Here is a 13095-nt window from a genome sequence, read left to right as displayed (position 1 = left end):
TTATAAAGCTAGACAGATCATTGCAATTAGGATAAGGATAGAAGAAGCCAGTTTAAAAGATAAAATTGCACACCGTGTAAATGACTCTTACAGCTTGTTACATTTTGCAGCAGACTGAGAACTTATAAAATGAAGTAAATTACATACATTAGATTGATAATTGGTCCATCATGTTCAGGATATAAATTACACATAATTTTTGGTTCAGTTTTTTAACAAAGATGGAGTGGAACTGCAGCCATATTCATGATAAACTGAAACATAGATAGACATTTAACTTGTAAGATAAGATAGCAAGATGAAATGTAAAGACATCTAGTAGGTACCTCAAGAAGATCATCTTCAATGCAAATTAAAAAAGTTCATTGCCTATGGCAAATAATAAAATGTTAGCTCAAAAATGTAACACCATGAGAGACCATTTCAATTATAAAAGAAAGACCTCTATTTTCAGCATGTACCCGAGTGAAACTAAACTAAAACCTAGATTACAACATTTAATGAGCTTTTCCTAGTTTCTTTAGATGATAAACCTATCTGACAGCTATGAGCTAACCAAGACAAGATTCAGAAGCACCTATTACTTCATTCTGTGTACATACACTAGAGACAAGCCTATGATTAACAGTGGTTCAAATGTATAAACTAGCTTATGCCGCTTCTGAATAGCAGGCAACATGAAAAGCTTCTATGGGATTGGCACTTTGATCCTCACTTGAGGAACTCTTGGATGAAACTTTACCAGCAGAAAAATGTCGGTAGGGCCGAAAAACTGGGGGCAATAATAACCCTGATTGTTGGTCCATAGTTAGCAGTCGGCCGCACTTGCTGCACAGAACCCATTCAGGATTTAATATCTAGAGGGAATAGCAGCATAACGACCAAAACAGTAAGAGAAATTTCACCTGCAAACTTTTGTAAGGATAGTCCGATAGCTGCAAACCCAATGCTTCAAGAACATAACAAAATATATCAAAATTTTGACTTATGGTTTCGTCACAGCAAGGCAAAAATAAAATTGTATGTTACCAACTATCAAATCTTTAGAAAAATTATAATTACCAATAGAGTATATAAGGCTGTTTCAGCATTAATACCAACAAAATATTGCAAAGCCAAGGAAGCATGTTCCTGTTACAGGGAAATATTAGTGCATTCCATCAATGATAAATCAATGTCAAATTCCATCAACAACACCAGCAAAACTGTGCCAATAAGAATGTATGGCCACATGCAAATGGTAGCCAAAGCCATACCGTAATATGCCGAAATACATTATAAGCTGAAAACCCCCTAGCATGCATGTAGCTGCCACCCTTTACAAGCAAAAAAATAGTAATCCGTCAAAAGTTATCATTACTCTAAAATTAAAAAACAGTGTTTAAATAAGCAGAAGAAACAAGATACAAAATATTCCACAAGTTTTACAACTAACCAAAAAGAAAGATAAACGGAGAAAAAAAAATGGGGAGGATGTTTTGCAAACTCAAAACTAATGGGGGGAGGGAGGAGAGACAGAGAACCAAGAACACCTTTTATCTATTTTAAAGCAGCATAACAAAGAACATGATTTTAGAACAAAGATTTTGCAGATCTACTAGGCTTCTTCTTAACAAAATCTATTATACCACATTTTGTAATACTGTTTCAGATAGGAGTTAGCTGGAACCTATCTTGCTAAGTAATCCATCAAATTATGGAGTCGAGACAACACAAGGGAGTAAGTTTAGTCAAGCTCATAATGACTATTTTTGAGCTTGATTAGTACACTAAATCAAATCAGTTTAACGTTTAAAAGTGCCAATGCCAAGTGAGCCAGTTGAGTCCAGCACAGTGCTAACATGCAGACCTATAGTTAGAAAGAATGGTCGAAACTCAAATATTGCAAAATTGTGTTCCTTGTACACAATTCTGTTAATTATTAAAACAGCATTTCTTTCAAATTTTATCCATTCCCATTTTCACCAAAAGATTCTGTTTTTCTACGCAAAGTCTTCTTTTCTTCAAATGAACAATATGTCATACCGCGACAATCAATTCCAAAAAATCTAGATCGTATTAACTTTTGATTGGTTGAAAAGTAATTCATAAGCTTTGCATGTATTAAACCATATACAGCATTCATTGCGAAAACATCTCCAGATCGAGTAGGCTGCAGTCACAAATGCTAAAACCCTGGACAGTTTATGAACGTTAAAATGTATATACTGGGAAAAACACAATAGACAAAATTACACCATGTTGCAAATGCCATACACCTAATCAATTGCATATTCTTTTAGCCAATATTAATGAAGATTTTAGAAACGAGTTCATGAAAAGAACAAATGGATGCCATAACCAAAACAGGAAGTGTGAGTGTGTGTGTGTGTGTGTATCCTTTAGAAACATCACATTTGCATATCACCCCATTTGCCAATGGTAGGATAAAAAGTCCTTTCCTAGTTCACAACATTTGCCATCTCATCTACCATGTGCGTACCAAATAAATTCCGTGTTGGATACAAAAGATGCTAATAAAACTTTAAGTTGTTTGAAATGAACTTTACCAGTTCTTTTTCTACAAAAGGAACACATTAACTCATAAGCAAAAGAAATTGTAAGCCCGAACACAATGTAACTTATCATCATGCATCCTACCAACTTGTCATTCAGACTGCATTGCTAGATTTTTTTTTTTTTTTTGTTCTCTTTTTTTTTTATAGTGTGTGTGCTGCTTTTGTTCTAATTTAAACAATCACACTTAACTTCACAGATATCAAATGTTAATCTCAATAGCAGAATATACCTAAGAATTCATTAACATAGGTTCTCTACAGGTAGATATTCAATTTGCTCATGAAACATCCATAGCATTCAACCACTTCATGGCAACAATGACTTATGCATGGAACATTAAACACATGAATCAAACTAGAATACCACAGCAATGACGAATTCAAGACATTTGTGCATCTGAAAACTAAGATCACCTCATCTGGTGAGAAGAAAGCCACAGCATCAGGAACAGTGGAACCGGATGGGTGCAATGATATTATAGCTCTAAAAATAGACGGAAACAGCAATTCAATTACAGAAACCTTATCAGCAGTGACATTGCTTACTGATCCCTGTCTAAATTTACTATGAAATCCATGATCCTTTGAAGACTCGATTGAACTTTCACAAGAAGGAAGCAAGGAAGCTCTTTTCAACCATTCCAAACGCTGGTATGTAGAAGTTTTGACATTTGGGACCTCTTTTTCTACAAGGGTAAGAATATCTGATAGTGTTCTCAGTTCACTTAGCTCTTCTAACACTACAGGAGCACAATGTTTCTTTTTAGCAGATTCCACACTAGCAGCATCATCAAGGTGAGGAAAAAATCTTCTTTTCTGATCAGTGAAAGCCTTGAGAGCCAACCTGCAGACATTCCAAACCTATAATTCAGAAGAGAGAGAATAGCATTCGACAGCTAACAAAGAAGGCAAAAGATACACCATTGAAGAGAAAATCAAAGACTAAATTGAGCTAAGGTTGGTTATATGCTAACAGAGCCACTACGTAGGATACATATTTACATGCCAGCACACCATTTAATGCTATTAACTGTTATATCACCAAGTACTTATCAACCTTAGGAATAAACCCGCAACCCATGACTTGAATGCCATACAGCTGCTACAGGCCAGCAGCCAGTGAATTGTAATGTGCTCAATTTCAGTCCTCTTATTTCCTCGACTTACACTAAGAATTTCTCAGAAAAACTGGGGATTGGAGAATTCAGAAGTAGCAATCTATGTTACATGGACTCAGGTGCGGGGGTCGGATATGGGTGCCTGTCGAAGTGTCAAATTCGCATATTTGAAAATTGTAGGATCCGGAGATATGTGTCCAATTTTGGGTACAAGTGCGGGGGTGCGCTCCTTAAACTCATAGATGGATAAGATTTTTAGAAATAAATCATTCTAAAATTTATGCACAGTGACGTATAAAGAGTATTTTAATAAAAAATTTCAATTAAATGTGCAATTAGGTTGAAAAGAACCATAAGCTTGGTTAGAAAGGTAATATTTTCAAGTATGAGGGGCTGAAATTATATTAAAAAGTGCAAAATTGTAAAGAGCTTAAGTTACTTGTTGAAAATGATAATTAAAGTCAAAATACAGGGATTTAGTTGCAAAATAAATATCATTTTCAAACCCTATATTCCTCATCCCTCATTCAGCAGTGCCGTCACCTCATTTACAGAGCATTTAAAACGAATCAAACACAGCACCTCTTCTCCAAAAACAAAGCCACTCTTACTCTTAGATGCAATCGTTGCTACAATCCCATATCCACCAATGAAAGAGAATCAACAGCTCGTATGTATCAAGCGAAAATACAGCAGGTGTCGTGAGTATTTTTCTATTCAAATCTCTAGCAGCTTTCTCCTTCTTTGTTTCTCCTCCGCAAAGCCACCCTTCTTCCTCTTCCACTCTCTTACCATCTCATGTGACTTCTTGTCCATCTCTTCTCTGCCATCAACATCACATCTCGTACATCTCACAATAGTCAACGTATCCAAAAAAATTTTACCACATCAGGTACAGATTCCATACCCATACCCGTGTCATATCCGACACGGGTGCGCCTGGGGTGAATGGTGAGTCCGTGTAACATAGGTAGCAATAAGAACCCAGAACCAATTACTTACGTGTCAGATCATCAAAGAAACTCGTATAATTTGACTTAACAACACAAACACCTGCTAATACAAAAGAACAATACGGTATAACCAGCAAATTATGGCTCTAAAGCACATAAAGAGAAGCCCCAAACTGGCATGGGCTATGTAATGAAGCTCCGTTCTTAAACCCAGCAAACACATCATTATACATGTGCAGCAAAGGATTACAGAGGTTAACTACACATAACCTACAAAGCTACATTTAAGTCATTTTTTATATCTGTTTGTCCTTTTCCTGAGGAGATAACAGTATGCAACTCAAAAGCTGAATATTTAGAATTCTCAGACTTGTAACCTCTCTATTCACTGTTCAGGAGTTCCATTTAGCAGAAACTATGCAAATTCGTCCTTTTATGAAGGTCGGCACAGTGCAATATTTTACAATCTGACAAAGAGGTTGACTTTCGAAAAAAAGCAAAGACAGGACATGATGAGATCAAATCTAGCTAGAGGCTCCTAACCTCTAGCAATATATTGCATCCACAAAGAATACCAATAAGACATTAATAAACAAAATACGAATTGATTGGGCCATGTTAATGAAATAATATTTACCGAGTTCTGTCTACAGCAGATGCACCAGCCTGACCAGCAAGTTGACGTTTCCATGCATATGCAACAACAGCACCATCTGGACAAACCAGAGGCATATGAAGACCCCACGAATTACTTCTGGAGCGAAGAGATTCATTGAGAACCCCAGAATCCTCTAACTGCTTACCTGAAAAAAGGAAAATGTTTATTAGCACCTGACAGCAAGAGCTAAGAATGAAAAAAGGGTGACATAGATAACACTAACATCAACTAGCAACCTCATTTATGAATCTGTTCCATTTACATTATTTAATTCCTCTTCCACATACATAATTCAGGGGCTTTCCCATCATCTTCCTATCCTCTTTCATTTTTAAGGAACCTAATCAGTCCTTTTTCACTTTTCCTTCCACACATAAATGGACCGCACTCTCCTTTCTATTCTCGTTGGTGGTATTTTTATCCATCTCTAGCCAAATGACGCTTCGTCAATCTCCTCTATAATCAACATGACAAACATCGACATACATACCGTGAATAATCAAGACCGTTATCTTTCTTTTATCTCACCAAATATGACCCGGCTGCTTCTCTTAATAAACTGTTTCCTGGGCAATAAAAGTTCAAAAGCATGTAAATAGCTTGCCCCTGTCTCCGCCCTCCCCTTGCATTCACTACGTAACAATGTACCATATTTCGAACATAAACAAACCAAGCACCTCAATAAATCTAAAATAGACAAGCACAAGCACACAATCTTCAAACTTTTTCGGACAAGTACAAACTTCAAACTTTATCTATTATGTGAACTTAAAATACACTTCAATCTTCAAAATCCTATTCTTTATCATAATCATTTCAAAGAAAACGCAAAAACCAACACTAGCATTCAAATCTTCAGAATATCGTAACATTTTCTATAATTCAAAGCGCAAAAATCCATAAAAATTAACAAAAATTATTTTTAAATTATTTTAAAAGAATTTGCACACTAAACTTAACAAGCACACGCAGAGATGTGCAGAATATATATATATACCGATGGTGCGGAGGTCTTGGAGGTATTGGCGCATGGAAGCTTCTTCTTTAACGATTAGCTGCAAGGGTTTGGAGGATTGCTGATGCGGCTCGGAGGCAGCAACGAAAAGGGCTTCGAGGAGGCGATCGGCGCCGATTCTGATGTCAGCAATGAGGCGGCCAGCTTGAGCTAGCCGGTCCATGGCTAGCGCGACCTGTTTCGGTGGCGCCTCAGCAGTCTGTTGGTCACTAGACGGTGCTCCGGCGGAAATCGCCGCCGTCTGTGGTGGTGCCGGAGATGACTGCTGCTGTTGCATTTAGTCTTAATTATGAGTTGTGTTCTGATTTAGGGGTTTTGAAAGGAGCGGAAATTTTTAGTTGGGTTGGGTTCAGACGACAAGGGGAAAGGCGAAAATAAATAAGTACACTATAATTTTAGTGAAAAACAAATTGCTAAGAAATTAATTAGGGTAAAAAATAAAAAAACCCCGTGATAAATCTATACATAAAAAATCTCACGTTTAAATTATAAAAGTGACAGAATTCATTAAACTTAACGGAAATGACTTATTGAAATCTAAAAATAAACTTATACCTAATTTTTAACAAATATACATATTCTGCCCCTTAACTCTCAATTCTCCCTCTCTCTCGAGAATAAAATAAATGATTTTATTGAGTTGTCTTTTGTTTAATTATATCAGAGCATTTTTGTCATTTCATTCATTTTCATTAAATTTAACAGATTTCGTCATTTTTACAATTTAGTTCAATAAATGAGGTGTTGTGTTGTATATTTTAAAATCATGAGGATTTTTCTATATATTAGATTTATTACGGGTTTTTTTTATTTTTTACCCAATTAATTATTGGGCCAAAAACCTTAAAACTGTCCCTTCACCTTACATTCTATTCTCCCTCCCCCTCCCCCCTCTCAGCGGCATAAGTTAGGGGTTTTGTCTTTCTCTATTGTCATTGATTCTCGCATTAATGAGTTTAAACAAAGACAACCTAATCAAACAAGTAAAAGTTCTTGAATAATGTCCAACTCACTCATAAGTTAAAGAGTACATTTTATATATACTAACATTGTATATACTGTCATGATTCGATGCATGACGCATATATAAAATTTGATTTTTAAATTCAAATTCAAATTATGTGTTATGTGTCTAATAGTGAAAGTGTATACAATGTCAGTGTATAGAAGATTAATTCATAAATTAAGAGTAAATCTTATATACACTGACAGTATATAGACTATTATGATGAAATACATGACGTATATGCAAAATTTGATATGTCATATATCCAATGCTGAAAGTATATACATTATCATATATATAGAAGATTAATTTATAAGGGTTTCTCTATACTCTTATTACGGAGTCGATTGAAGAAAAACAATTTAATCAGCTACACAAAAATAACCAGCGATTTAATTTTCCTCACTATGAGATACCCTGTTGATTAAACGGCTTAACATATTTAACCGGTGACTTACTCCGCTCCCAAATAACTTCAAGAAAGACCACACAGCTAGGCCTTGAGGACAGAGAGACTCGAGAGGTCATCCCTTCTCAGGTTTCCGACTCCGTAAAATCACTCTACGCGGTGAAGAAACAGGCCTACTGGAGCTGGATAAATTTGTAGGATTTAAAGAAACGAGAATAAGGAGAGAAGAAGAAGAGAATTAGAAACGAAAGAAGAGAGAGAAAGCAACCAAAGAGGGATGGTCATTATTTGACCAAAAATTATTTATTCGCATCATAAATACAATTTTCAATACATTTTTTTTATTTTATATACATTATATTACAAAAATACTATAATAATTATTGTAAATAACATTTCAAATAATCTTCCATCCAAACACACTCGCTATATTTACATCTATGGAATTAGAACCCTGGATGGAGTAGTATAGTCTTGCTCAACCCACCAAATAATGCATTTTTTAACAAAATCATGCATTTTGACAATTTGGGCCTAATAACCAATTCTACATTACTAAACGATGTAGGTGCACTTATTAGAACATGAACCCCATCAAAGAATTTGGGTGCAATTTTCCTATTTTACTATTGTTGCATGCTTGCAACTTGCAAAGTCGCAATATTGGAGCTTCTCGGAAGATGGTTTAGTTACATTTTGTTTTATCTTTGTGTCAAATGGAAATATTTTTTCTCACGTTTTATCCGTAATCGAAAGGTCATGAGTTTGAATCATCAGCAGAGTAAATGGAGAATCAGTATTGATTTTCTTTTTAAAAAAAAGGACAAAAAAGAAATATTTTCCGTTGCACACTCGCGTCCTTTCTAAAGTTAGATTTTTTCCCCCAATCCCCTGTATTCTAGTTCTAGAATAGAAAATTCTGTACTCAGCTCCTAAAAAACAAAAAACCAAAAAAAAATAGTTCTAACAAACCACAAAAAAAAAAAAAAATACAATACGCAGTAGCAATTGGGTTCAGTGTTTGCTCTCCTTTCCTCTCCTCCAGCTTGAAAAAATATATAAATTGTATGCGATGAGGCATATTGCATATAATTCATGTTAATCAGCATTAAACTCTTTTAGTTCCTTGCAAATTACATCCACTGATTAGCAAGCCCCAAAAGCTCGATAATTTTAGTGATGATGGGTGAGGATACTCACATCGGCGGTCCCTTTATAGCCGAGATGATCTCATTTCATCCCTCACACGAGCGCAGTCATGTCTTGAACATGACCCCTGAGCTCGGCCCGATCTCTGATCACCTGCCTGGGTGGCCTCTTGGCCCCCACCTCGCCTGCACGCTGATGATGTTAACCCGCCTGACATCCTCCAGAACCAGTGCTTTATCTGAAAAGCACTGATGCTCTTAATGGCTACTACGCAAGGTTCCCCGTCACCCTGCCCAGGCGGCTACAGTGTCAGAGTCAGACCTCCTGGCAGGGAACAGAGCCGTAATAGCAGGACATGGGTCTCACTAGCATGAGCCCTCCGTCCTGTCATCCACTCTTGCTCTATAAATACCCCTCATGTACTCCCAACAAGTAAGCATACTGTTCATTCACATATACTATTGCTTTTTTCTCGTTCTCATACTAACTTGATCGTCGGAGTAATCCCAGGGAAGAAGCCCCGCCATCCACTTCGGATAAGCAGACACACCTCACTTCACCTGAGAAGGGACTGATTTAGGTCGGTTCAACTACCCACCAAAAATCACCTCTTCAATTGGCGCCGTCTGTGGGAACGAGATTACTGCTAAAATGAGATCCACGCGCTCCAAAAGCGGGAGAGTTCCCTCAACCGGGGCTGGGCAAATCTCGGGAGCCCAGCAAGATCGCATTTCTGAAGAACAAGGGTCCCCAAGGACCCAGCCCAACAACGAAGACGCCATCGCCAAGATGGCCAAGTTCGTAGCTGACAATCCTAACATTTTCGAAGAACTAGGGAGGTATTTCAAGAGGCAGGGGAAGGAAAAAGCCGAATCCTCCAAGAGGAGATCGACGAAATCTCCTGAAATACCTTCCGGTGAGGACTCCGATGAGGGGCACCTCTCTCGGAGCACTTCCAGGCCCGCCTCTTCCAAGGCGACCTCTAAAATTGCCTCTATTTCCCGGGCGTTTTCCCGGGGTCTACTGGGAAAACGAGCTGAGGACCCACCTCGGCGCTCCGGAGGCTTAGCAGCCGACTACATGAGGGTTCCGCCCTTTACTGATGACATCAATGGGGAAATGGTTCCCCCAAATTTTGAACTCCCAGTTTTGCATTCCTATGATGGCCGAGGTGACCCCGAGGATCACCTCCGAGCCTTCATCTCTGCATTCCGACTCTACTGCGTCCCCGACGTCGTGATTTGTCGAGTTTTTCCCATTTTTCTACAAGGGACAGCCCGAAAATGGTTCTGGGGATTAGAACCGAGGAGCATTTCCTCACTGGACGAGCTGATAGATCGGTTCATCCACCGCCTCGTATCGTCTCAACTAATTACGAAAACTTCAACTTACCTCTTGAATCTACAGCAGGCTCCCGGCGAATCACTGCGCTCGTATGTGCAGAGGTTCAATGAGGAGAATGTGCAGATACCTTATCAGAATGAGCAGGTAACCATAGCTGCCTTCACCAACGAATTGATTGCGGGAATCTTCAATACCGAGATACATCGGGATTACCCCCGCACACTTCGGGAACTCTGGGAACGAGTAGACCAAGGAATCCGAAATGAGAACCTAAATTGCATGAAGCGAGAAGCTCAAACCGCTCATACTGGGCAAGAGTCCCGGAGGAAAAAAGACACCGGCCAAGTCGAACAGGGCCCCAGTGGCTCATCGAATCAATTCCGAGATCGCCGGAGTGTCTTCGATCACCTCGGACGTCGAGCTGACACCACTCAATTCCAGCCGGTCTCATGTCTTGGCTGTAATGAGGCAGAATCACCTCGGCCGAGCCCCTCCTGAAATTCTGGGGAGGAGGGATAAGAGGAATTCCAGCCTCTATTGTGCCTATCACCGAGATGTTGGGCACGAGACCGAGGACTGCAACGATCTGAAGCGAGAGATCGAGAACCTGATCCAACAAGGATACCTGAAACAATTCGTTCGCAAGGATGGAGGCTTCAACCGAAGCGTCTCCCATCGGGATAACCGGGGCCCCCGCCGAGAAGACAGGCTGGACACAAAGAATTATTGCCGAAATCCTGAGGACCCAAGGGAGGACCAGCGGCCTCCGCGCGACGGATCACCAGGCTACGGCCCTAACATCGCCGGGGTGATCAACACGATTGCAGGTGGCCCGACCGGAGGAGACAGCCAGAACTCCCGAAAATGGACCTATCGCTAAGCCGGTATGGAGGTGGCCGAGCCGAGCTCCCGGTTGTCCGAAGTGATTACCTATGGTCCCAGCGACCCTGTCCCTGCCGCCTCCAGCAATCACGAAACTCTGGTGATCGAAGTACTCACCAATAATTACATAGTAAAAAAGTTCTATGTTGACCCCGGAAGTTCGGTAGACGTCTTGTACTACCGAACTTTTGAAAGTCTGAAACTGACCAAAGATCAACTTACTCCTGTCAGAACTCCCCTCGTTGGCTTCGGGGGGCATATAGTCCACCCGGAGGGTATGGTGTCCCTGATGGTGACTATCGGGCGTCATCCCCGCTGCCGAACTGTACATGTCAGTTTTGCGGTGGTCAAAGCAGATTCTCCTTACAATATGTTGATAGGTCGGCCCACACTCAACGCCCTGAGGGCTGTGTACTCCACCTACCACCTGAGTTTCAAATTTCCGACGCTTGCGGGGGTGGCCGAGGTGAGCAGCGACGTGAACGCCGCCCGAGAATGTTACCTTGCTACCATCCAGGCCGCGGTCGCTCCCCGAGCTGCGTCAAAGGCTGAGGAAAAGAGGCCAGCTGTCCTCTCTATAGACAGCATCGATCCTCAGAAGGCAGGAAAGCTCGGCAAGCTTGAACCCGGGAATGAGGTGGAGCAGGTGGTCTTGGATGACTCGAGACCTGACCAAGTGGTCCAAGTAGGGGCCGGACTCCCCTCGCCTCTAAAGGAAGAGATGATTTGCTTGATAAAGAACCATCGAGACGTCTTCGCGTGGTCCGCAGATGAAGTGGTCGGAGTACCACTTGAGCTCATGATTCACCAGCTTAACGTTAATCCACAGACCCGTCCTATGAGGCAGAAACGTAGGCACTTTGGCCCCGAACGCAGCAAGGCCATATCTGATGAGATCGACAAGCTCTTGCCCGCCAAGATAATTCATGAGATCCAATACCCCACCTGACTGTCCAACCCCGTCATAGTCAAAAAGGACACCGGTGGATGGAGAATGTGTGTTGATTTCACCGACTTTAACAAGGTCTGCCCTAAGGATTGCTATCCTCTACCGAGGATAGACGCCCTCGTTGACTCGGCAATGGGACACGAAATTCTCTACTTTCTAGATGCCTTCAAAAGGTACCATCAAATAGAAATGAGTGAGGAGGACCAAGAGAAGACAGCGTTCTACACTGACCAAGGTGTCTACTGCTATACTACCATGCCGTTTGGGTTAAAAAACGCTGGGGCGACCTATCAAAGGCTGATAAATCGCCTCTTCAAAGATCAGATCGACCGCAATGTGGAGGCCTATGTGGACGATATTCTCGTCAAAAGTTTGACCACTTCGGCCTTCTGTCAGATGTGACGGAGGTCTTCGGCGTCCTGTGTGACTCGAGGATGAAGCTAAACCCCAAGAAGTGTGTCTTCGGCGTCACCTCAGTAAAATTCTTGGGATATCTGGTTTCCTGCAGGGGGATCGAAACTAACCCCGACAAGGTCAAGGTCATCCAGGACATGTCCCCACCTCGGAACCTCCGAGAAGTCCAGAGGCTAAACGGACGCCTGACCGCACTGAACTGCTTCCTATCTCAGTCCGCTGAGAAGGCTTTGCCCTTCTTTAAGGTGCTAAAGAAGGCCGATCAGTTTGTCTGGATTGAAGAGTGTCAGGCCGCCTTCGACAAATTAAAACAATATTTGCACTACCTGCCTACTCTCGCCTCACCTCGGCCCGAAGAAAAGCTGTACCTCTACCTTTCCGCCGCCGACGAAGCTGTCAGTGCTGTGCTCATCCGAGATGAGGGCACCTAAGTGCCAGTGTACTATGTCAGCCGAGCTCTCCGCGGGCCGGAGACTCGGTACACCCAGGTGAAAAAACTCGTGCTAGGATTGGTCCACGCGGCTCGGCGGTTGAAACCCTATTTCCTAACTCATCCTATTTCCGTTATGACAGACCAGCCTATTAGACAGATATTGGTGCGACCCGAGGTTTCCGGGCGCCATACCAAGTGGGCCGTCGA

At 41.0% G+C, this 13095-nt stretch overlaps 2 protein-coding genes across 2 annotated transcripts; one reads left to right on the top strand and one right to left on the bottom strand.

The window, feature by feature from the left end:
• Positions 1 to 323: 323 nt before the first annotated feature.
• LOC113717835 (mediator of RNA polymerase II transcription subunit 27-like) lies at positions 324 to 6652 on the bottom strand. Its single transcript, XM_027242651.2, has 7 exons — positions 6285 to 6652; positions 5267 to 5432; positions 2973 to 3402; positions 1257 to 1316; positions 1063 to 1131; positions 906 to 949; positions 324 to 828 (listed from the first exon to the last, which is right to left on the bottom strand). The coding sequence occupies exons 1-7, from the start codon at positions 6577 to 6579 to the stop codon at positions 651 to 653; spliced, it is 1242 nt and encodes a 413-aa protein (XP_027098452.1). The 5' UTR covers positions 6580 to 6652; the 3' UTR covers positions 324 to 650.
• Positions 6653 to 11096: 4444 nt separating this feature from the next.
• Positions 11097 to 12041, top strand: LOC140021362 (uncharacterized). Its single transcript, XM_072072119.1, has one exon. The coding sequence runs from the start codon at positions 11097 to 11099 to the stop codon at positions 12039 to 12041; it is 945 nt and encodes a 314-aa protein (XP_071928220.1).
• Positions 12042 to 13095: the final 1054 nt, after the last annotated feature.

This window comes from Coffea arabica, chromosome 11e, assembly GCF_036785885.1.
Source record: "Coffea arabica cultivar ET-39 chromosome 11e, Coffea Arabica ET-39 HiFi, whole genome shotgun sequence".
Classification (NCBI taxonomy): Eukaryota; Viridiplantae; Streptophyta; class Magnoliopsida; order Gentianales; family Rubiaceae; genus Coffea; species Coffea arabica.
Note: the sequence above shows the minus strand (reverse complement) of the source record. Positions and strands in the feature narration are given on the sequence as shown.